Genomic DNA, 26711 nt, shown 5'->3' on the forward strand with positions numbered 1-26711 from the left:
GTATCTAACCAAAAGCAGTTGGGATCAATTTCTGTATGAATACGTGACAGTCACGGCTCTTATGCCATGCATCCACAATTCCGTCTTGTCAACACAATGGGCAAGGTTAGACTTATAGTCATCAGGAAACTTAAGGCCACAAATCCATGCACATATCCTCCTCTTCTACTCCTTTGTTAGGGTATAGACTGCTTTAGGCATAATGTTCGGTCTATGTTCATCTAACTCAAGCTCTGAGCAATTACATAATCTTCAAATCCCTGCATGCATTCAAATTATCTTTCATCTTTCTCTTGATGTCCATGACCGTGTTGAATATATTGTCAAACATATTTTTCTCAATGTACATGACATCAAGGTTGTGTAGATTCAGGTGCATTGCCCAATATGGAGATCCCAAAAGATGCTTTTCTTCGTCCACTTGTGGTCGCTACTATAGTCGGAAGGGAGTGTCAATGACATTTCAATTACAGGACAAATGTCGGCAATCCAATCCAGGATCTGGTCTTCTGTCAGCCTTGGACGTGCAACCTTATATTTGACACGATTTTTCGTGAAAGTATTCTTGTTTGTTTGGTAGGGATGGTGCTCAGAGGAAAACTGTCCGTGGTAGTCAAAGTAGCACGCCTTCCTACCATGCTGCAGATGGAATGCCCGTGTATTGTCCATACAAATTGGATAACCCATAACACCTGCGCTACTCCACCCAGTCCCCATCTATAGGTGGGTATGTCATTCACAGTCCACATCAACGCCTCCCGCATGATGAATGTGTTGTCCGTGGCATTATCGTGTGTTCGAACACCCACATGCCACAACTACAGCAGCTCTTCGATCAACGTTCCAAGTACACATCGATTAGACGCTTCGGATTAGAAGGGCTAAAGATCACCATCTTCAAAAACATGTACTCAAAACTTATGCACATACCAGGGGGGAGATTGTACGGTGTAACGATAACGGGCCAATATGAATAAGTACGAGCATAATGACCATGCGGTGCAAAATCGCCTGTGCAAAGGCCCAATTGAACATTACCCGACTCTTTTGAAAAATTGGGATACGTCCAATCAAAATAATTTCAAGCCTCGACATCAGATGGATGACACATTGACCTCTCATCCGTCTGATGTGTGGCATGCCACGTCATGTGCTAGGCAGTTGCCCTCGAAGAATACAACCTCTGCAAATGGGAGTAAGCGGCAAGTACTTAAGGACGACATATGGGGGTTTCTCGCAGTGTGGATCTCGCTCTCGGGTCAGTTTGAACCTAGCGTTTCCACAAAACTTGCAGTACTCCAAATCGATGTCGTCCTTCTAGTGCAACATGAAACCATTCTTACACGCATCAATCTTCTCAATGGGTAGACTCAAATCCTTTATTAATTTCTTCATGTTGTAGTTATCTCTCAGCAGGGTTTGACCCAGAGACAAGATTTTATTAGCCCATTGGGATATTGGATCATGTGGTCGCTCAGAAATATGACCGTCCACCTTGATATCCACCAACTCAGCAACAAATGCCAATTGAGATTGGATGCAATCGTTCCACAATGGCTGGTCGGCAACATGCATTACATTGTAAAAATCGTCTGCTAATCCTGACTCATAATCATAGGGGCCACCGCTATAATAATATGAATTAGGACCGGCATCAACAGGGCAGGACCTCGTACCATCATCAGGCACACCTTCGTTGAGAAGGAAAAAAATAATTCAGCCGGCTACATATAAAACCATCCCCTGCGCCCAATCCATATGTTGTTTATTACCTATATGTGAATAATTACCCTCGACATAGGCAGCCGGGGTTTGTTCCTCTGGCACTGGAGGGACAGTCACAACGTCAAAGTATTCCTGCACCCTCTACTCGCTATGAGAAGTCCAATTATAATATTTTGGCATAAGCGCTTACACAAGTGATAATTGACATCGTCGGGTGTTCTGAACTTTTTGTTTTTGCATTTTCAGTAAGGGCATCTAATGTTGTCTCCATCCATATGTCCATGCTGACCCTTTGTCCATTCTATGAAAGTGTTAAGCCCATCCTCAAACTCCGGTGTAAGACCTGCTCTCCCTAGGAGGTTCTTGTTATACATCCATCTCCTCTATTCTCGTAACATGATGATATATATATTACTGTATCCACAAACATAATATAATTAATTTTCTAATTTGATGACCTACAAATTTATAAATATTACACTACACTATTTAGGAGAATACATATAATCAACATGATATAAGATTAATAAAAAATTATAAAATTAAAATAAGTCAACTATAATTAATTTAATTTAACGCTATAAATTATTAAATTAATCTTTGTTATCTGGTCAACCAACTTAAGTAATAATCAACACTAGTTGACAATTCAAAATTCGAGTAATAACCTACAAGCTAATCAAATGTATATGCACGAATGTCAGAGTGTTGAGAGTGTGTGCGGTTAGTAAGAATTTCTACAACAAATTAATGAAATGAAATGAAAACGACTTGCACATATATATAAGTGTTTTTGTAGTGGTTTTTGTAACGATTTGGAACTCCTAAGATAGCCATTGAGAACTAGCCGTTAGAAAATGAAGCCGTTATTTTATAACGAATCTGTTACAAAAAAACCATCCCTAATGTCACGGTTTTTGTAACACATCTTTCTGTATGTTTACCCGCAATTTTTTTCCATTGCCATTGTAACGACTCCTTATTTCACCAAAAAATTGTTACAATTTGTAACGATTTTAGGAACACATAAATCTTGTAACGGCTATTGTAACGGTTCTGGCCGTTACAAATAAGATGCATTTTTATTGTCCTTTCAATAATGTCAGCACACCCAATCCGTTAAAAAAATGTTAAAAAGGCAATGTATATTGTAACAACCATTTTTATAGTGAGGGCACTTTGGTATGTTTCTCATAAAACTAGATGAAAACTTAAAGGAGACTAACAGATTGAGCTAATTGATGGACGTGAAACTTTTTTAATCGTTCAACAATTAAAGCTTTATGTTTTGATTATAATCATATTATGATAATAATTATTGCCACATAAACCACCAACAATTCCAAAGAAAACATTAAAGTTTGTGAACTACCATACCATGCCAAGCATGCATTATTCTAACATTTGTAGACTTCATATGTTGTCTTATCCATCAATTGTTCTCCAATTAGGCAGGAAAAGAGTGTGTATAATGGTGCACCATCCTTTTGTTTTGATTATAATACTTTGAGATTCCTTTGTTTGGTAGATTGTTGCTAATTATTATGAAGCATGCAAGAGCTTAAATAATCTAGTTTAATTTAAATTAATTTATAATCTTAAACAAAGACAAAAGGTAGTTCAAAAATGCTTTGTTTGCATGGTGGGGGATAGGAGGGATTCTTGATACAATTAATTACTTTGGTCTTAATCAATTTAGGTTCCTTTATGTTGTCCCACCACAACATAATATTTTGCTACCTTTTCAATTATATTGTAATCTTGGGTCCTAAGCAAAAATGGTCTTGTTGTTTACGTGGTCCTCGTCCAAGGGAAGCATGCCATTATAATAATAATTATTTTTTAAGAAGCAATAATTACATTAAATTAAAGAATTATCGAAAATTATCCAACATATATGTTTTTTCTTTAAAAATTGTACCACATCCCACTATCGGAAGTATGACTTTTTTCGTCATGGCTAAGAGTAAAAAACCTGTGGCGAATAGTAACTGACGTTATTAATGTCAGGAATAATTTGTTTTATTTTTGTAGTTTTTGTAATTTTATTTTCTTAATATAAACTTGTTGTCTACTCCACACAATACTAAGGAATAAGCTCTAATCATACTCAGTTCCTCTAATTATAATTACAACCACATTTTTATAAATTTAGCATAGTTATAAAAATTTATCAACAAGCCCATTTTGTTAGTTTTCCTTAAATTTTCATTCAATTTTTATGATGAACTGCCTAATCTAATTTGAATTATAAATTATAGTTTTAAATAATTTTAAAAATTTTAAAAATATTTTTATGGACTATTTCTCTATAGATTATTTACTATACCCATTCTAAGATTTTTTTTAACATTTTCTCAATCAATTTTTTTAAAAACAATAATAATAAGGGTAAATTAGTAATTTTTGCATTATTGTCTAGAGACCACATAATTATTTTTTATTTAAAGATATTATTAATAACTTTTCAAATAATTGTAAATATTTACCAAAGAGAAATCATATATGCATGATGATGAGCTCGTGAAACGCGTGTTTGTGCAGTAGAAACGCAAAGTCGTGCGATTAGTTACTTTGAATGTTAAAATTGCTAATTGAGAAAGTGGGACACGACCACGAACAAGCAACCTCTCAAGTTGTCTTCACTTAGAAGCGTGTAATTAATTACCTTTTAATTCTCTTTATTGGAGGAATAAAACAAAGCCTTCTTTACTTAAATAAAGCAATTATGACAAGAAACCAACATGGAGAAAAAGCCTACTCACTAAACACCAACACCCAACAACCCCCCATCCATGCTTGCCTTTTCCCATTCTTAATATTAACAAAAATATTAAAAAAAAACCCAGCGACGACCTAATTACAACAACCGTTTGAACTGTTGTTAGGGCAGAATCTATTACGCTGATTCTTTTAGTACATAAGGGTCAGTTGTTGACTAACGATTGACTTTTACGTCTTGGGAGACACAAGTAGCTCTTATGAGAATACGGGCGTTAAATTATACATGTTGATGATAACGCAATTGCATAAATCAAATTCGCTCCAATATTGAGAAATTTTATTTTTACTCTGTATTCAAGTTCTATTATTAAATAAATAAAGCGGAAGGAAATCAGGTCATCTCACCCCAGCCCAGAAGAGAATTGTTTCGACACATTTCACTACTATCAAGAAAAACACATCACATCACACGTATGATAATTTTATTTTCTTTTTTAACCAATACTTTTTACGTATCACATCAACTATCATCATTACACTTTTATCTCAAATCCAATCATATACTTAAGACAAAAAATCTGGTCTCGACCAAAATCTTTTTATTTTTTATTTTTTTAATTAAGATGAGATGAAAACACAAGTAATCACTGAGCAACTCAGCTAGATTATCCTTAAACAAACAAGCATCACCCCGGAAGAAAACAACAACAAAACACACACACGAGAGAGGCAATTGGGCAAACCAACTGAGCCACAATCTTCATTGTTTCAAGAAAGCAACTCACATTTTTTCCTTTCCGTTGATTGGGGGTGGATTGGTGGTGGTGGGTTGGCTTTTTATGCACAACAATTAAATATTAACCAACTTTTTCTTTTTTTCCCAACAAATTTCTTTAAGATTTCATATAAATATAAATATATTATTTCAAAATTAATATCCTCTAGTTCTAATGATTATTCAACAATTAGTCCGCATTTCATCTACATTTATCGTTTATGGTGAATTAACGAAAATGTCTTTATAAATTATGAATTATAATTTTACTTACTTTTGAAATTCTTTAAATTTTTTTATAGACTAAATGGGCAACTGTTTTACAATTTTTCAATTTTTTCCATTCAGCCCGTTCATTTTTTTTCTTTTTATAATTTTTTAAAAAAATTAATAAAAAAATACAGTAAGGATATAGTGAAAAATTCCGGCCCTCCATCTAAAAATTACATAACTTCATCAAGCATTAGGATAATATTCGAACAATAAAAGGATATCTGTAATTAAACTTCAGAGAAGCTCCTTATAATTTACCAAAATAATAAACTCTATCGTAAAATATTTAATTCGAGCTATAACTACTATTCAAACGATGAATTTGTCAATACAACCCTATTAAATGTAAAAAGGACAAAACCCAATCGTCGTATTTATGCCCCAGTCCTTCCATTATAAGTAGGGTTTGTGTTTAAATCAATCGATCCCATTCTATTCATGTTGAACTAACAGCATGACATTCAATATTGTCTATTTAATCTCTTGATTTTAACGATCATCACATTTAATCATCGTCAATTTATCGTAGCCTAATAATTAGGTTTCACGATTTTAATTCTATTTTACCACTATATATTATATATACACACTAGAATTTAAGACCCTGGTGAAAAGTGAATTTAGTGTAGGGATAAGTGCACTTTTTTTCTTTGAGGTTGATGTAACTACACGCAGATTTTTGTGATTGAAAAAGTTACATTTAACACCCTTAATGTTTGCTTTCGTCTAACAAATACGTCATGTCGATATTAACAAAACAACTGAATGAAAATTGATATTTACCCTAAATTAACTTAGTATTGATTTATTGCAGGTCAAATATTTTATTTCGAACTAAACTACCTTTATAACGATGAAGATAAATCTCCTCATATGCATTAACACGTAAAGAAGTATGAGAGCAACTTGGTCATAAAAAAAATATTTGACCTATAATAAGACAATAATAAGTCAATCAAAGGTAAATGTGGAGTTTACGTGTAATTACACCAAACCTTAAGGGAGGAGAGTGTAATTATCCCTTTAATGTATGTACTTATGCATAAAATTTATTTATTTTCCATAAATATACATATATTTATAAGTACATTTATGTTTGTGCACCAATCAAATAATTGGGTTCCCAATATATTCTTTACATACACAAACAAATACATAAAACAAGTACAAAATAAAAATCATGAATTTTTGTGAGTTTTATTGTATTTATTTTCATGGTGTATGTATATATATATATGTACGTGGGGCAAACAACAGGATACAAATGAGGCTGAGTCCCAATCTTGTCGGCTTCAGGTGGTTTTGAGCAATGTATTTTGTCATTTTATGACAAGGGTGTTAGTCAACTAGATGGAGTTGGACCCATAGTAATAATTAAAAAAGTTGTACCTAGTTACTGTTGGTAAATATAGTACTGGGAATATTAATTATTTAATCTTTTTAGTTTTTTATTTTTTAAAAATTTTAAAATTGAAAAAACTCGACATATTTAATCTTGTATTTTACGAGATTTCCATGGACCTAAAATTGACAAAATGTGATATATTTGGTCCTGTAAATTCCGTGAAGTAGAGGACTAAACGTGCCGAGCCTTCTCAATTTTGGGATTATTTTTGAAAATACTGTAAAATAAAGGACTAAAGGCATCGAGTTTTTAAAATTTCGAGATCGTTTTAAAATTTTTGTATAGTTTAAAGAATTAAATACGTTGAACGCCCTATTTTATAAGATTAAGAATGTAATTTTCGCATATAGTAAACTTGGGCAGGTTGGGTGGGAGTAAAATATATTTATAGTTGGGTGGTAGGGTACAAGGACCCAAGTATTTTTCATGGGCCAAATGTGTAATTTAAGATATTTTATGTTCTTTTTTAATTATTTTTTATTCAATTGTACTCCGATTTGATACAAATGACCAGTTATACCCTTATAGGACGAGCGACGATCTAACAAAATCAGACATAAATAATTCAAATGAGATCGGAGGTTGAGCACGATCTAACAGCAAACCAAGTTTGTCGTGATTTAATTATACAATATATACCTATAATGTCTTACCCTAATGGTTAAAGTAGAGGTTCCACGATCAAGTGATGAGATCGTGGGTTTGAAATCCCATCAAATATATTACATTATGTAAATTTATTATAACTTATTTCACAATTTTTAATTATAATAATGATGTATTACATAATTTATTAAAATATTAATGTAATAACATAATTACCACTTGTATTTACACAAAATGTATAAGGACAAAAAACGAATGATGGTATATTGAGGTAGTGAATGAATGAGTATAGCATTTAAGTTTACATGGTTGGTGATGGTGACAATGTGAGTGTGTCCACATCAACCAGGTTGGCTGAGGATGGGGCATTTGTTTTTGGCTATGTGAATTATTGTCTTACCTAGTCACACTAACATTATTAGCTTATATATATGTTCAACCAAAAAATTTCATTCTACCTAACTCATAAATTATATGTATTTTTTTGAATTTAATTTGCAGAACTGTATATATAAATAGGGGTAATATAGACAGAAACTTAACAACTCATGGGGTCTATGTATTTAATACCATAGAACAATCAATTGCCAACTCTATTCAACAAGTACAATCACTCTATCATCTACAATTCCTCTACACTATGAAAATAAAAATCTAAGGATGGAAAGCAAGACCCTCAAAATTTCAGAACCAAATTATTATTGACCAAATTATTTTTCGTACTTCTTTTACATGCTAATATATGTGAAAATGTATATCGTCACATTTATAAGGGTTGGTTATAAAATTATTGTTTGACGTGTAATAAGTCAATTGAAGATAGATATGAATTTTTAGTTAACTCATTTGTAAATACCAATAAATTTAATAAATTCTAATTAACGAAAAGATCTGTTTGTTACATAAAACAAATATTACGAATGCTAGATATAAATTTTCAAATTAAAAGAAATTTACGTGTAATATGACGTGAGGGCAGTGCACTGCAATGATCCCATTTTGTAAATGTATAGCAACTGGGTTTTGTGGGGTTGTAGAATTAAGATGTGTGAAGCCTAAAAGGCTGTTGGAAGTGGGGGAGAGTGGTTTGTGTAGCCCCTGGGATTGATCTCCGCCTTCTGTTTCTTCCTTTGTGCATCATTGCACATTTTTCTTTTTCCTTTTTTTAAAGTAAATTAATTCAATTTATTGGAATATTAATGATGTAATTTCTCATTTAGTATATGAAATTCTTTTTCAATAAATTTGTAGTTACTATAATTGAAAAATTGAAGGGAGATAGGAAGTTGAATGTTTTGTGCAATTAATGAGATGTGAGACAGAGCAATTAATCACTTACTTAAAATAATAAACATAATTGATTGTAGGTCAGAAAATAAGAGATTAGGGTGGCAATTAATTAATTAGAGGCTAAGCTGCAGTGAGTGAGGCTACTGGCATTTATTATTTAATTAATTAATTTAAATATATAATAAGTTGGTGGTTAAAAGTTGACAATAGGGACAGTTAACTAAAGTAATCTGACATGGAAGCTAATTGAAAAAACTCAATTAGAAAAACACCCAAAAACACAGAACCAAACCCCAACTAACGCCCGTTAACAAGTGGACTAACGGCCGTTTCCTTGCACGGGCTCGGCGGCAGGCTGCTCCTCCCTGTCACCACCAGTCGTTGCACGAACCCACTCACCCTCTCTCCATTGCTCTCCGCCAGCAACCGCTTCCCGCCAAACGGCAGCGATTCTACTCCTTTCTCCGCCAGCACCTCCTCCGCTCTCTCCGCCGTGCCGTTGGCCTGCGGAGTAATGTTGTTAAGCTACTGATCGCATTCACATCACGGTATTAGTAGATTGTTTTTGTGATTGTAATGTAGTGAAATTACCTGAATTCTGACGTAATCGTTGGGGTTCCAGCAGAAGGCGTTGCCGAGCATTTGGTCGATGGTTTCGGAAACGCCGTCGAGGACAATGCCGATGGCTGATGCGGTCGAGAGGTCGCCGCTGCGGTTGAGCTTCATCCTCGACGGACTGCTCGATGGTCCATTGCCGATTGACAGCACCAGCAGATCATCTACAGAGGTTACAGACGGAAAATCTCGTTTGTTGTGCAGAACGTGAGTAACGGCGGCGGCGGTAGGGTTGTTCATTACGAGTCCGCCGTCCACTGCCAAGCAGGAGGTCTTTCCATCGGTGGAGGTCAGCTTATATGGCTTGAACATCGACGGCGTCGCCGACGTGGCTCGAATGACTTTCCAGAGCTCGAAGTCGAAGCTCGGCGTCTCGGAAGCGTCTGCTCGAGAGAAAACAAACGGCGCCGAGCTGTTCAAGTCGAAGCAGGGGACAAGGAGAGGCTTACACGTGTCCTTTAGGGTTAAAAACTTGCCGTCATCTCTCCGGAACGCCTCCTTCAACACTTTGTCCATGCCCTTGCCAGAAAACCTCATTCGCCGGCGGAAAACGCCGACACTTTTGAGTTTGAACAGCTCCATTTGATTTTCCGATAGGAACTTAACAGCGTCTCTTGCGGAGAAGAGCGGGCGCCCAGAGCCGTCATCAGCGACGAGCATTGCGGCGAGGAGGGCGCCGATTCCAGTGCCGACAACAATATCGAAAAAATCAGCGATTCGAGCGTTGGAATCGGCAGTTTTGGCTTGGATCTGGTCCTCCAGATGTACCAAGGCAGCTCCTGCAACAATGCCGGTAGTTCCACCACCGTCAATGCTCAAAACACGTGTTTTCTTACCTTCACAGTGGTACAGCCACTTCTGCTCCAGCTTGGAGAAAATCTCCAGCGTCACCTTGCTCAACTCCATTGACACGTCTCTGACTCCCACAACACCTCGTTCACGGAGAATACCTAAACAGCAAAAAAAGGTGCGGGGCCAATATCTTCAGGGCAATATGAAGAATTAGGAAGAGGGGTTCTGCAACAGAGTAGTAGAGTAGGAGTACATAGGCAGCTCCAGCTATAGGTAGGGGAGAGGATTACTGGGAGAAAATCCGTGAAAAAGCGAAATGTCACGCTTTATCACTGAAGCACATTAATGGCGTGGAAGTGCAAGGAAGAGCACGCAGCAAGTGTATAACTGCGCATTCTCTGTGCAGTGTGGGAGGGGGGAAGAAGAGTAAGGGAAAGGGCAGGTTACGTGTGCTCTATATATACGCGGCTGCTTTTTAGCTTAACGGGATTCTATATTTATATATATATAATAATTGGGAATGGGGTTGGGGGGTTAAGTGTAGTGTACTTACATTATGGTGTGCTGTGTTGTACTTGATTTCTTGGTTTTTTAATTTTTTTATTTTTTAATTTTTTGCGCTGTTTTGTTTTTATTCAATTAATTACACGCGTTTTTACTGTTTGGTATTTTTACTACCAAGACCAAGTGACTCCAGCCTCCAGGTACGGCGTTTGTTTTTCTGGGTATGCACGTGCCATCCTCCCACTTCCCCACTTTCAGAGGAAACCCCACCAAAATTATTTTATTATACACTTCATTTTAACTTACATTCCTTAAGAATTTTCTAATAGTATTAGGGTAAATCATAATCAACTTATTTAAAATTTATCATAATTATAAATACTTTATTCAATCGTTCGAAAAATATGTATAATAAATTATAATGGGCTATCTTGAAAATTTATAATAGTTATAAATACCTCACTAAAATTAATTTTCGTTCAACAAATATTCCTTTGTGACAACGCGTTATAAGAGTATTTGTTATACGATCGTTAATCCCAGAAAATATTTGTGATTTTTGAACAACAAAAATATATTTATAATTATGAAAAATCTCATTAGAGTTTGATGTAATTTATTCTATATTATTTTATAAAACTTTAAAAATGGGAAATAAGAGAAAAAAAAATAAATTCACTTAAATTGAGCAGCACAGGGAGTGTGAGTGTGAAAAAGCTTTTCAAATCAAAGCCATAAAATCACAAACTATAACAATGTAAATTGTGTCACTGTAACAAATCACAAACAAGGCAATGATAGAATCGTAAGCATCCCAAGAGAAGGTGCATCTAAAATATAGGCAGAAGGAAATTAGGTGAAACATTGCAAAATGTCATTTTCTTGGCCTCTTACTGTATCCGCTTACTTAGAGGTTTAGCATGACTTTGCCTTTCACAGTTTGGTAAAACAACACGCCTGACAAGATACAGCAGAACTGGCAACGATCCAAGCATACGAGCAGCCATGCAGATCTCAGCACATGTGTTAATTCCTTGCCCAATAATTCTTCCTTTCTGAAGCAGATTTATCACAAACATTGCAGAAAAGTAGAATCTAATAGTTGATGCATTTTCACATTTCATCTTCATTGTACCCAATGTCTAATACAATCATAACGATTGCAAAAAGATAATCTGTTACAGACCACCTATATCAGTTTTATCATACAAGTAAAACATTTTAAAGTCATCGCGAGCAGGGACTTCACTGATAAATACGTTCCTTGCACCTTAGGAGAGGCTCAGCACATCAGGAGTCGGTAAGTCATGTCCTCACAAACAAAATCAACTCAACTTGCAGTAATTTTCATTATGTAAAAGCTATGCTGGTAACTTTGTAAGTGCAAGCCAGTAGTTCTTTTAAACTCACATAAGCTTTCTTGGCGGCAGGCTACAATACTTTGATGTTGAGGTTCAAACATTATAATTGAAAAATGGTGCACCTGCCTCCTGCATTATATGCCTATTGTCCCAGGTTAGAGTTAGCAGCTCTTGTGTTCCCATGCAATGCTTACTTTCACCTCTCGTTCCTAGTAGGAGGAAACACAAAAATAGGGATTTCCATGTCAGAATATCATAAGTAAGAGAAACAGAAAACACAGGTAATCACATCAACTTACTATTTGCAGAATAGAGCATATCCAAGATTTATCATTTTCCTTACTCAAGAGGTTGGAGGTTTGGCCTTGTTGGCATACTTTCCGAATCTTTTGACAACCTCAGCATCAGATAATAAATCCCACACCTGGAAATAATTAGTCAAGATGGTATAATTCTTCATGTGCTTTTCATAAGAGAGGAGCAAATAGCACTTCTAGAAAGGGAAAAGGAAAACAATGAAAACAAGAAACCTCGCTCACCTCCAATTTTCCTTTGGAGCCTCCAATTGCTAGAGTAAAAGGGCAATCTTCGGAGAAGGAAATGGAAAAAACAGCTCCCTAACAATCATTATGCTATTATCAGTTCACAAGCAATTTAAAAATCATTCATTAATCTTTCACTATTATCATTCCTCCATGTCCATCCATCGACAGAAACGCAAGCAACCAAGGAAACTGCCCCTTAAAGCGTTAATAATCTCACATGCATATTAAAGAAGATATGCTCACACCTTGTGAACTATTATCAATGCCATATTCATCAATGGAATGTAAGTAAGCAATATAATACTAAAAAGTAACAACATACAGCTTTTGGATTTTTGGAAGCAATGCATGATGGCTGGTTCGATAGGTCCCAGAGCTTTATCTGCAGTGAAGGGAAGGGTCAAATGACAAAATCACCTGAACTTGTGTAGAAAACACATTAAGATGGATGCGACTAATAACTGAAAGAAACTGAAGAGAAATAGGAGATTACCATCTTATCCATGGAACCAGTAGCGAGAAGCTGCAATAAATTTACAGTCCCAAGTGAGCACAGAATATAGTATAAAACGTTCAAAGATAAGAGATGAGAAATAGATTCATACATTTGGGACTGAGCTATTATATGCAATAGTGCTAACTGCTTTGTCATGTGCATGGAGAGTGAAACTTGGCTTAGGTGGAGATGATAAATCAGAACTTGCAGTACGGATATCAAAACCAGTAACCATGCCGTTTTCCAGACTGACCTGAGAATACAATTAGAGCAACACCACTTGTTCAATACTTTACCCATGACACATGAAAATGTCTGCGCATTTGGGAACTTCCACTTTGATAGAGCTCCAGGTCTTGCTCATTCAGCAATAAATTAGTCAAAATTGACAAAAGGTAAAGCACAAACCACAAATGAATGCTCTGTGTGAGGATCCCACGCCAGGCTTTCAACATCAGCTGCAACTGACCATTTAAATCCACTATGTGAAGGTAACCTGCCATCTTTCTGTAATGACAATAAAATTTGCTATTTAATAGATTTAAGAGAAAGTAGATGTAGAAAACAAAGAAGGCGTGTCAAACTGTACAAGTAACAAGAGCAAGATGAAGGCCGAGTACCATAACAACAGAGTGATCAAAAGACCCACTGAGAAGAACTTGGGGTGCGAAATGATTCCAGGCAACTGCTTGGACCTGATGTATGCATAAATGATAGTTCTATCACATCACTGAAACACGGACTCACAGAGTCTTAAAAACATAAGTTACTGGGTAAACCAGATTTACACGTGTTGCTTTTGCAAACCTATTCAATGAAGATATATCTTTACGTGCCAGCTTACATACCAATTTCCCGTGTATTCTTGTAAACTTAATAGAAATGACTGATAAGTATATTTTTCAAAGCCTTATTGCATCTCTTCAATGTGAGATCTGGATCCATGCTATCGGCATGAAAGCCTGAATCTGAACAATTTTGTCTTATCTATGCCTCTAGCACAAGTCTACCACATACATCCTTCTTAGCTCAAGTCTAATCTCACATGAACGTAAAATTCAAAATTTTGTTATTGTGTGGGTGTTGGGGGGGGGGGGGAATACATTTCGCACAATAATGAATAATCCAATTATATGATATGGATACAATATTTAGATGTAACTTCATGCAAGATACCACAGATCAGTCTCTCAAACAAATCTTACCTTGTCTGTATGGTTCTCCAGCGTTATATTACATGTTTCAGTTGCCACATCCCAAATCTTAACCAACTTGTCTGCACTTGCACTTGCGAGTATATTCCTGAGCAAAGTCATAATAGAAGCAAGAAGAGAGAACATTAATTTCAAAACCTCCTCTGAGCAATTTATAGAACATCTAAAGAATTCATTTTACCTGTACTCTTTGTTCCAATCAAGTCCAAGAACTGAATCAGTGTGACTACCGTCCTTGTATTTAACAGATCTCTATTTATAAAGAAAGAAAAAGAGCATGTAACAAGAAGAATATACATTGTAAACTTTCTGAGATATATTTCAACTTGCAATACTGGAAGTAGACAAAAGTTACATTATCATGTTATCAAGCAAATTACCAAGCATAGAAATCATTATTATCCATAATATCCTCAAGATGAATACTCTCTCAAACACCATAAGACACCCAAGCTCCCTTCTGAACCAAAATACACGACTCAAGAAACAAATGTCATTCATTCTGTAACAAGCTAAGTATGTAGTAAAATACAATGACTGTAATTATTAAGAAACCGGTGTCGATTGAGAAGCAGAAAACCCTAAATAAACACCCTAAATGCATGGAATGCTATACCGGAACAGCTTAGCTGCAAGGCATAAGACTAATATTAGGATTTTAACCAATGTTTACAACACAACTAAAAATTAGAGAAGCAAACCTTCTTTCCCTTTTTCTTCTTCTCAATAATGCCACCCAATGTAGCAGATGGCTGGACTTCATCCATCTGAAAGCATCAAATTTTGGAGATCAAAAGTTCATCTCATGCAGAAACAATCATCAAATAATAAAAAAAGGCCATAAACTACATACAATGTCAAGATCCCATATCTCAATTGCTGGCTCCATTGAGCCAACAGCAATGAAGTTGCCTATTGACAAGGAAATATCACTTAATGAGATCACATCATTCAAAAAAAGAAAACATTAAAGATCATGTAAACCACATTGAAATAACACACATCTGCAAGCATGCCACTGAATGTATCTTGGCCAATTTTTTCAATTATTATCCTCAAAGTACCAGTACCAGAAGGGGGGGGGGGGCAGAAAAGAGGAAAAAAACAACTTCTTAAGCTGTGTGAGAGACCACCTATCTGAAAAGTTCAGAGTAAACATGCATTAACTTACCTCTTTCTCCACCTTTAAGAGGACAATCAAGCCATGCTGTGCAAAGCGGAAATGCTGGGATGACAATATCGTGATGTACATACATATTTGAATCGCCATCTGTAGGGTCTTCCAATATCCAAACCTGTTAATCGAGATTGACTTCAAAAATCAACAACGGGCTAATATTGAAAAGAACCTTGAACTAAGGGAGTAGAACTCCTTATTTATGCTTACCTCAATTTGAATGTAAGAGAGTATTACTTCTTATTAGGGAGTTAGAACTCCCCGTTGTACATATCCTTTGTTTTTCATTTAATGTAGAAGGGATGGGGACCCCAAAAAGCTTGCCCTACCTTTTAGTGGTTTTGTTAAAAAATAAAAAGAATACATAAACAATTACATGCCTCCAGATGGCTGACATCATCCTCATTCCGAGCACAAACTATGACTGCGTCCTCTGGTTTTATAGTGATATCCTCTTCCTCTTCAGAGTCATCCTGAAAGAGTTAAAGTGATGAACCAATTCACAATAAAAGCTCAAAAGACAGAAGGTCAAGAAAGAACAAAGGCAGCCAACACTATAACAATACATCTGAAAAATGATAACTATATTGATGCCAATATATGGTATGACTCAACTCACTTCCTGATCCTTCAAATAAGGGTCCATGTCATTACTGGGATAATATAAGTTGGCAAGACCTGAGCCAAACAACTCGACACCTGATTGCCATAAAAAAATTTCATTCAAGTTAAGAAATTCTCCACGCACTAAGTGAAAGATGTGTATAGGAAGGAGTGAAACAGAAATGAAATATACCATCATCCTCTTCATCATAACGATCCATGTCTAGCTCTCTCAACGTGTCTGTCAAGCTGTCAGTTTCAGCCATTGAACTCTTGGAAGTTTTTCCAAGTGCATCAGCAGCAGATAATGCACGAGCAAGTTCATCATCTTGCTTGAGTGCATCAACATTCATATCTTCACTATTTTCCTCATTTTCAGTGCCCTCACTGCAATTACAAGCCAATTACACTTCAATAACTCTTAAAACAAAGAAGCAGTCCAGCTCTTCATTTCCATGATTGACCATTTCTCCATGCTTGGCCTTTTCCACTAATGTTCTCAAAGATGTAAACATTAAAAAGACCTAAACGGTTATTGTTTAACATTAAAAATAGGGTAAATTACAACAACCTCCCTGAGGTTTGATATAATTACGAATACCCCTCGTTGTTTGAAAAATTACCAATACCCCATTGATTTTAACGACTGTCTAACAATTAGCCAAATCCATTAGGTTTCCATCAATTTCTTGTAGTGAACGACCAAAATACCATTGTGGATTAAAAAATTATAATTTTATTTATTTTTTAAATTTTTTTGATTTTTTTAATGGACTAAATGGTAATTTTTTATAATTTTTAAAATTTTTCCATCCCCCCCTCTTAATTTTTTTACAAGTTTTTAAATTTTTTTAAAAATAAAAATATACTGTAAGTGCAAAGTTGATAATTTCATACATCCATCCAAGAATTACATAATTTCATCAAACATCAGAGGGGGTATTTGTAATTTTTTAAAGAACGAGGGGATATTCGTAATTATGCAAACATTAGAGGAGGTTGTTGTAATTTACCCTTAAAAATAACATGCTAGAGTGTTCGTGATAAAAATAATAAAATAAGAAAGGGTCTATAGAATGATTGAAAAATATAATAAGCTCATGGCAAACTGGCCAGAGTACCTGAGCATAAACATTTTGAAGTAATTTATTTGGCTTCTAAACTTCTATACTAAAATCTCAGAATATAGACAAGATGTTGAGAATAGAAGAGCACCTAGATTCTAATACTCAAACCAGAAAAGCGCAATAAGAAAATGCAGGCCCAGTAGTAGTGCTAATAATTAGAAATAGCATCCAAGGACACTATGCTAATGAGACTTGAAAAAGAGGTTGATAAAGAAGGAAGGAAAGTATAGGGAGACTAAAGTCTAACTTTATCTCCAAGACGCCACTCTTTAAGATCTCTTCAATTTCTTCTTTTGATGGAGGCTCAGCTGCAATAGGTACCGACTTTGAGGCCCCTTTTGGAACCCAAGAAACGGCTGCTATCATTCTCGACAATGACGCCTATCAATAGGAAAACTGAAAGAGAACCATAACTTAGCAAAGCAGGAAGAAAAAAGAATCATACTGAAACCTGTACATACTCAAACTGCTAGCATAGGCACAGGTCATGAAAATGCACACATTGCCCACTAAATTTTACCTCCTAAACAGAATACTTCATCAAACAAAAAAAACAATTCCCTTAAACTACTCTATTAATGCTCTACAAAGTATATATTTAGGCATACTTGCATTGTAACAACATAACATTTAATTATTTCATTAATCTAAACGAATATCAAAGGACTAGAGAATTTCACGAAATGCAAGCACAAAGTCGCACATAATGAAAATTCATTTGAAGATGTGAGGATAAATTAAAGAAAAGCTAAGCTGCAAAGATTGAAAAGAATTACAGAACCTAACAACATAACCCCTCAGTTCCGTCTATGTAAGTTCAGGAATTGCTCAAACAGGCCCAAAAAGAAAAGAAACAAAATAATATTAAACATGGTCCCATTCGCGAATAAAAGGCTTCGTTACTACGATCAATATCCTGAAATAAGCAACCCACCGAGTATTTTTTTCACAGACAAGTGCATAAAATTTTTTGATATGTTTTATAAACATGTGAGAAGATGAATTCGCAGAATTTCATATCAATAGCGCATATTATATGATCATCAGCGTATATGACAGATAATCATACCGTAGGAATGCCTGCATAAAGCAGATAAAACGTTTTCAACCAAGAATTACAATGAATAACACAATCAGTCAATTCACTTGCAGCAATAAATACAGGAAAAATCGAAAGATTACCTTCAAATTACGAGGTCTTGAGAGATTTCAGCCAGAAACTGGAGTGGCCAAGCTCAAAAGCGCGGGTTTAACCGAATCAGTGAGCAGCTGATCCTTAAACCCTAGAGGAGTTAATCACCGAAAGTTGAAATTGGGCCGGGTGCGTGTTTGTACTCCAAGGAGAAGCCCAGCCCAATAGTTCCCAAGCCCAAAATAAAAAAATATTGAAGCTTAAAGTTGGACAGTCACATGTCGGGCTAAAATAGTTGGTTTCCGAAGAAAGCCCAGCCCATTTGTAATTGGGTTAATACATTTTGGGCTGTTCTATTCGATAGCTTAAACACCCCGTTTAAACATATTCATACCGAATTTGCCATAGAAGGCCTCGATCTCAGACCTGGGGCGAGAAATGCTTTTGATTGAACGAAGCCAAGGGGCGAATGGGAAATGCTTTAGGGAACAACCAAGTACCATCCGACAGCCTTAAAGAGTGAAAGAAGCTGGTATTCATAAGCGGGACGACAGCTCAAAATCGCACATTTAGCTTCTCAATTACATTTAAGTCCCAAGGAGCAGGAACTGTCATTCTAACTCTTCTTGGGGGATTCCATCCAGAAACACAAAGTTTATGGGTGAGTGATATGGCTCATCATCATTTAGCTATTGCATTTATTTTTCTTGATGCTGGTCATATCTATAGAACTAATTTTGGGATTGGACACAACATCAAGGATCTTTTAGATGCACATATTCCTCCGGGCGGGCGATTGGGATAATATAGATACATATTTTGTTCTTTGCAAAATTACATGTATACTCCTTGAAATTGTAATTATAATTATGAGGAGAAATTCTAACTCAGATCGGGACCTGCATTAATTATATAGCAAGTGCAATGTATTTGTATGGTTGGTACACATTTTAGGAAAAGTGATCAATCACGTGACAAATATATCACGCTTGCTCTTTGATTGATTTGATTTGGCTGAACCTGATTCGGGTAAGATAAATTAAGAGTACACTCTTTATTTAGTGGCAAAAGTTTATACAAGCACCCATTGAGATACATTATGCTAACACCTTCTCAAGGGGCAAACCTAAAATTTTGAAATAGACAAAGAACATTTGTATTTGTACATTTAAATCACGTATTCGATCTTTTCGATTCTCTCTTAGTTATCACTTCTCATTTGCAACCACGTCAAACACTCTGTCATCTCAAGTTTTAATGCAAACTAACATCATATCGTCCTTACCTTCTTGCACATCGACTTCAGCTCATGCGTATAATATATCATTCTCCATTACAATACATTCCATACCGATATAATCCCATCTAAAGAGACATGAAATATATAATTAGGAGCAATAAAATCAAGAACAAAGAAATCATTATACCATGCGAACAAATCAAAAGGCAAAATTAAAGTACTCGATGTTCCGATTCTCTCATAGATATCACGTCTCACAATCACAACTTCTCATCTAGTCTATAATGACATTAGAGTTTTGGTCGTCTCATGGTTGACATTCCATATCGATATAATCCCATGTAAAGGGACACGGGATAGATTAGAATATATTCCTAAATGGACACAAACTATGGATGAGGAATTTTGGGTAAGGGTAGGGTCAATACTATACCCAACCCTACGGCTATAAATACGAAACAAGGGAGACATCAAAATTCATAGAATGAGGAAGAGATGCTTTACATGAAGATGAAGAGTGTTGACTAGTAGCCAAGAATGACTTGCCTGAATTTTCACAAACCCTAAATGCATGTTTGATCTTCTTTTGTAGGAAAGTATAGGCAGTCATTACTTGGCTATGCTGACAACCTCTTCTCTATCATGTTATGTCCTTCTCTTCCATACCTTGATTACCTCTTACACATGTGGTAGAAGTGGCTGCAATTTGAAGAGAAGGCCTTCACAGTCAGAATGTGCTGCTGCTGCAAGAAGAGTTGCAGAAGAAATTGAAGAGATGAGTCATGCAGTTAATTAATTACTGCTGCCAAAAGGTTAGTTCATACATATGATTGGTAATATTGTTAGCGTGGTCTTAATTTTGCACATTTTGATTTCTATTATGAACTATTGATATGTTGTCTAATTCTATATTTCAAGTTGGATTATATACGTGGAGCGGGTTGCGTCAATTTTTAGATAGTTTTTTTAGTTCAATAAAGTGTCTCAACTCGATAATTATTAAATCGCATTTTGAGTTTTAGTTGGGGGTGGGTTGGACCGATTTCTGCAGTCTTTCATATAGAGTCAATTGCTGTACAATTAAATAAATTTTAAAGTTCAACTGTTTTAAATACATAAAATTTGCAATCCCAAAATGTGTACAATTTTATGCTAGTCACTAGATTTAATTTTAATGACAAAAATATTGCAAGTAGTTGTCAAGTTTACTGTTTTGGCCCCCAAAAAATCTAAATTTAAAAAAAAAAAAAAAAACCCCCCCCCCCCCCCCCCCCCCGAAAAGTAACTTTGTTTTACCCCATTAACCTAACATTGGATCCAATACGTTAGACTTTTCAATGGGTAAGCAATACCCAAATCCAGACCCATTATGATAGTTATTACCGGTCCAAACTTGTACGTATCTAATATTTCTACATTAAACTTGAAACTCGGACCCATACCTATTGAAATAAATTTGGGTATAGGTAGCGTCTATACCTCGAAATACCCATGGGTATGAGTATTGGTATGAGTAAAATCTTAATATGCCAAAATTGCATTTTTATTCATTAACTTGAAATTATTAAATTTGTAAATTTTTTTCTAAATCAATATGACTATTTATATAATTAAATTTCAAATAATTATTTTGTATTTAATTAATTTATATCAATTAAGTATTAATTTATTAACAACATAGTAGAATAAAATTTGAAGTCAAATTTGTCGATATATTTTACTATAAAGTGGCCTTAAAATTAATATATGACATTATTAATAGTCATGGGTATTTTTACCTTGGGTATTTTTGCCATTTATGTTTAATTTGAAGGATTATATCAAAGATTGGGGGTTGGAGGGTAAGTAAAGGTTTTTTTAGTTTAAGGAGGCAATTAATGAGAATGGCATACTTTTAAAAGTATAAAATATATTTAACCCTAAAAAAGTATCATAATTTTATTGTTATTGCCTTGAATACTAATTTATGTTTTATCACAACTTGCGTATAAAAATATGGCGAATTCTATTATTATTATTATTATTATTATTATTATTATTATCATCATCATCATTATCATCATCGAGTTTGAACGCGGGCTTGGTCTATGTAAATATAAAATTAAGGAATAATTACACTCCCTCCGCTAAGGTTTGATGTAATTACATGTAAACCCCTTGTGGTTTAAAAAATTACATCTAACATTCCCGGATTTGTTTCCTTCTAACAAATAAATCCATGCATTAATCAAAATTCACCAAACTTACTTATATTAACAAAAAATTAGAAAAAAATCTATATGAACCCTAATTGACTTATTACTGACTTATTGTAGGTCAAATAAATCTTTTTATGATCAAATTACCCTCATACGTCTTCATGCGTTAATGCACATGAGGAGGTATATCTTTTTTGTTATAAGGATAGTTTAGTCCAAAAAATTATATGACTTGCAATAAGTCAGTAAACAGTCAATCGAGGGTAAATATCAATTTTTATTCATTTTGTTTTGTTAATATAAGAGAATTCAGTGAGTTTTGAGTAATGGAGGGACTTATTTGTTAGATGGAAGCAAATCTTAGGGATGCTAGATGTGATTTATTCAAACCACATATGGTCTACATGTAATTACACCAAACCTCAAGGGAATGGAGTGTAATTATCCCTAAAACCAAAGCTAATTGTTGAAATACACTTTTTTTGGGATAATTACACTCTCCTCCCATGAGGTTTAGTGTAATTAAATGTAGACCCTCTGTGGTTTAGGAATTATATCTAGCACCCCTAAATTTTACTTTCGTCTAACAAATAAATTCCTCCATTGGTCAGGATTCACCGAATTTATTGATATAATAAAGAAATTAAAAAAAAAATCTATATTAACTCCTGATTGACTTATTACTAACTTATTGCAAGTCAAATAAATATTTTTATGATCAAACTACTCTCATACATCTTCACGCATTAATGCATATGGGGAGGTATATCATCACTGTTATAAGGGTAGTTTAATCTTAAAAAATTGTTTAACCTGCAATAAGTCAGTAATCATCCAATCAAGGGGAGATATCAATTTTCATTCAGTTTTTTTTTTTTTTGTTAATGTTAGCAAATTCAGAGAATTTTGACTTTGTTAGACGGAAGCAAACTTCCTGAGTGCTGGATGTAATTTTCCAAACCACAGAAGTTTATGTACAATTACACTAAACCTTAAAAACGGGAAGTGTAATTATCCTTTTTTTTTTTTTTTTCTCCCATTCAAGACCAACTCAACTAACCCTTAGGTCATCAACTACGGTGTGGTTTGAGTTGAGATGATGGATTGGGGCGACATGATGATTTTATTGAACACACATAATTATATATTCTGAAATATCAAGCTAGATAACACATACACATGAGATAGAAAAGCTTATTAAGAATTTTTTTTGATTCAAATAGAGTTTGATTGCACCAAATCATTACTTAATAGGTTTGTTACATTTGTTAGGTAAATGATCGTTTTTTCTAATTATACAAATTATATGAAGTGTAATTCGTCACTGTGTAATTTAATTGAGAAAGATCAAATTTGATTTAAATAATTTCTTTCATTAAAGAAAAAGATTTATGGATAGCGAATTCCTTGCTAAAATGTGAGATGTAGTCATCATTGTGGTTGTTATAGGGGTTCCTACGTCTGCATTGCAAGAAAATATAATATTAGTGAAAAAAATATTAAGTGATAGTTTTAAAGTTATCACTAAAAATATATATTAAGCGATAATTATTTTTATTTTGTCACTATATAATTATTAGTGACAAAAATTGTGTATAAAATTATCATTAAATACAATTAATGACACATCTATAGTAGTAACTTAGTGACAACATAGTATAGTGATAACTATTATTTTATCTTTAGATCTTCATTATACATGTGTTACTAATTGTATTTAGTGACACTTTGTGTATATTTTTCTGTCTAAATTGTGCTAATAGCAATTTTCAGAAAATTATAATAATTATTAAAATCATAAAATTCATTATTCTAACAAAGTAAACATTCTTTCACTAAATATGTAATTAGTGATAATATTAAAATTCTCATTTGATTTTATGTCATTAATCTTCAATCTTTCTGTAGTGTTAGTAATTTTTCACCAACTGTGCGATATCTCCTACACCAATTAGCCAATCACTCAACCTCCCAAGCCCTCGTATTTAATTTAATTTTGAATTAGATTTAGCAAGTCAACAATATTCACAACATAAGCATTGCATATAAATTATAGGAATTAACACCAACCTTGCATTAATCCTCAAACAAGAATACAATGAATGCGTCAGACTTGCAAACACAACTCACTGTGCATCTTTGCAGGCCAAAACAATACAAAATTGTGCAGTGAATAACCCTTAACTGCTGGGTCAATCAGAATAATCCAATCAAGTGTCCGCTTAGCGCCAAGTGGATGGCGGTTGTCATGACAGTGGACGATAACAACTGCCTCTCACAAATCCAGGCCCTTCTCAAAAACAATCTGGAACTGCTCAGTACTCACTCATCATAATTACCAAGCATAACTGCTAGTGTATATTCCAAAGAATGATTCTCAAGACAAGGTGAGAATTTGAACATTGTGGTTTTCGTGCTTTAAAGGTTGTATCTCAAAATGAGTGTAGGGGTTCCAATATTGTGGTTTTACACTATGGAGAAGTGTGAGAGCTAATATTGTTACCTTGTTCTATGCATATCGCAGAAAGAGAGAAAGAAAAGAAAAGAAGAAAAAGTTGACAAAGGAAAAAAAAAGCAATATTCTTGCCATAAAAAAAAAAAAAGCAAAATATCTCCAAAAAGAAATAGCAAGGCATAGTTCAAGAAGTTATCAAAAGAGTATCAGGAATTGAATTGCTAGATAAGTTACTCTTGAGAATCTTGATTAATTGTTCACTCGATTTCTTGGTGCTCTAATTGAGTTTATTGGAACTTAACCTCCTTATCCAAAAAATTCCTACCCCCAAAACAAAATTCCATTATAACCAAAATCAAAGACATTTTTGATTTACGTGCACTATTTTAAAGTGGCGGAGATGTGGTGTATAAGCAAGCTTATAGTGAAGCATTATTATAGCAAGTACTGAGAAAACACTCAAGCCATATGCACTCGAGAGAATGGAAAGCGGTTAAAAAAAATCTAATTTTAAATGATTGATTTTGATGATAGTCATTGTGTGAGAACTTGTTTGAAAGCATGATGAATTGTCTTTACCATGAGATGTGTTATTTCCTTTTGCACATAGTTACAACTCAAGATGCAACTCTATAGGCCAAAACAATCAAAATCGTGCACTGAACAACCCTCAACTGCTGAGCTAATCAAAATAAGAAATAAGCATCTCATCCGTGTCAAGTGGACGGTGGTTGTCATGACAGTGGATACCACAAATCCAGTCTTGTCTAAAAAATCATCTAAAACTACTCAGCCATCGCTCATCACAATTGCTAACGTCAGTCAGTCCTGCGCGCATCTGTCGTTCCTTGAACGCACGCCCACAAGCCATCTGTTGAGCTGTTGTACCCAGGGATCCAATTTTGTCCATTTGGAGGGACAATGAATGAGTTATCTTCTCAAAATACTTAATTAATATTAATCCTTCTTTAATACAATTAACAAATAATAATAATAATCCGGTCTACTAAATATAAAATCGAACCAAATTATCAAAACCTGATTTTTTTTAAAAAAAATTAATGTAAGATCAATCCAACCTACAATTACCTTGCTAATTATGGTACTATTTGAGTAGGAACGATCGATTGGAATGGTCCTGCAATTTTGTTAGATAACCCAAAAGGGAACTCTCACTGAGTCTTGCAATTAAACATTTGCCAATCCTTTATCAAAATAACCAACTTCTCCTTATATTTAAGACCTAATACGAAATGAGAATGGTTTCAATCAAAACGTAATTTGTGATAGCACAAACACTAACCAACCAGAAAATTATCCTACCCAAAGCAAAATAAGAAACAAAACAAAAACTAATATTGGCATTAGTTTGGTAATGCAGCCAAGTGCCCATAATAAAGGAAAATCAAGTACTCACTGATTCCTCAGCATCTTGACAAAAAACAAAGTATAAATTACCGCTATTTTCTTATTAGATTTGATATAATTATAAATATTTTTTTATTATTTAAAAAATTATAAATACCTCATCAAATAAAAAATTATCATGTAGCCCCTAAATGGTGAAGTTAAATCGCTACTTTATCCTTATTTTAAAAAATATAAAAAACTTGAGGGTGCATAAAATAAATTATTCTTAGAGAATATCAGTCCACAATTTTTTTATAAAAAATTCAAAAAATATATTAAATGATAATTCAGTCAAACCCCATCAAAGTGACTGTAATACAAAAGTGGTGTTAATTTGAGTTTCGTCATCAGACTCATCACCCATAGCGCATGGGCCATAGGTAATAAGATTCCGATAAATTGTACGAGAATGTGCTCTTATCTTACCTGCTGATGTAACTTGCTTGCAAACACAGTTATTCATCCCAACTTCATTTTCATAAGCATCAGTGCGCCAACTCCTAATATGGACCATCATTTTTGTTAAGGATAATTATGTTTACAGTCCCTACTTTTGATGTAATAATACAAATTATTGCTGTCTTTTGCATAATTATAGAAATCAAATTCATAATTTTCGGTAAAAAAAAATGGCTTGAAAATGTGAAATATCGATAATCTCCCAACTGATAAATCCTTTGGGGAAAAAAAACATAAAATAAGATGTAAATTCTTTTTCTTGTGTACATATTTGCTTCTAGGGGTCTTTATGTAATTAAAAAATATTAGAAGAGGTGTCAGAGTAATGTTTATTCGTCGAGAGATCAATATGATCTCATATAATTTTTTTTTATTTATTATATCAATTTGTAATCTAAATGAAAATTTCATAACATTATGCTTTATATTCTTTACAAAATTTCACGTTAAAATCTCCATATTAACTAGTAAATTTTAAACGAGCCTAGCTATCCTATTTTACCGATTTTCTTTCTTAGAATCTCTATATAAAAAGTACACATTTTAATAATTAAAATATATATGAGGATATAAATATTACTCCGA

General features: G+C 34.3%; 2 protein-coding genes across 3 annotated transcripts; both read right to left on the reverse strand.

Annotated features, from left to right (window-relative positions):
• LOC105165292 (probable inactive patatin-like protein 9) lies at positions 8989-10682 on the reverse strand. The gene is made up of 2 exons (XM_011084258.2): positions 9390-10682; positions 8989-9302 (listed from the first exon to the last, which is right to left on the reverse strand). The coding sequence occupies exons 1-2, from the start codon at positions 10317-10319 to the stop codon at positions 9096-9098; spliced, it is 1137 nt and encodes a 378-aa protein (XP_011082560.1). The 5' UTR covers positions 10320-10682; the 3' UTR covers positions 8989-9095.
• On the reverse strand, positions 11793-18549 carry LOC105165293 (periodic tryptophan protein 1 homolog). Of its 2 annotated transcripts, none has more exons than XM_011084260.2 (18): positions 18415-18549; positions 17480-17628; positions 16299-16492; positions 16122-16201; positions 15883-15975; positions 15497-15620; positions 15179-15237; positions 15027-15092; positions 14507-14577; positions 14317-14413; positions 13732-13806; positions 13520-13618; positions 13221-13364; positions 13109-13138; positions 12938-12997; positions 12610-12687; positions 12414-12494; positions 11793-12279 (listed from the first exon to the last, which is right to left on the reverse strand). In XM_011084260.2, exons 2-17 carry the CDS (start codon positions 17596-17598, stop codon positions 12414-12416), a joined length of 1470 nt encoding a protein of 489 aa, XP_011082562.1. In that variant the 5' UTR covers positions 17599-17628; positions 18415-18549; the 3' UTR covers positions 11793-12279. The 2 variants fall into 2 exon arrangements, with proteins under 2 accessions (XP_011082562.1, XP_011082561.1); XM_011084259.2 differs by having other exon boundaries at positions 12370-12494.

This window comes from Sesamum indicum, linkage group LG6 (assembly GCF_000512975.1).
Source record: "Sesamum indicum cultivar Zhongzhi No. 13 linkage group LG6, S_indicum_v1.0, whole genome shotgun sequence".
Classification (NCBI taxonomy): Eukaryota; Viridiplantae; Streptophyta; class Magnoliopsida; order Lamiales; family Pedaliaceae; genus Sesamum; species Sesamum indicum.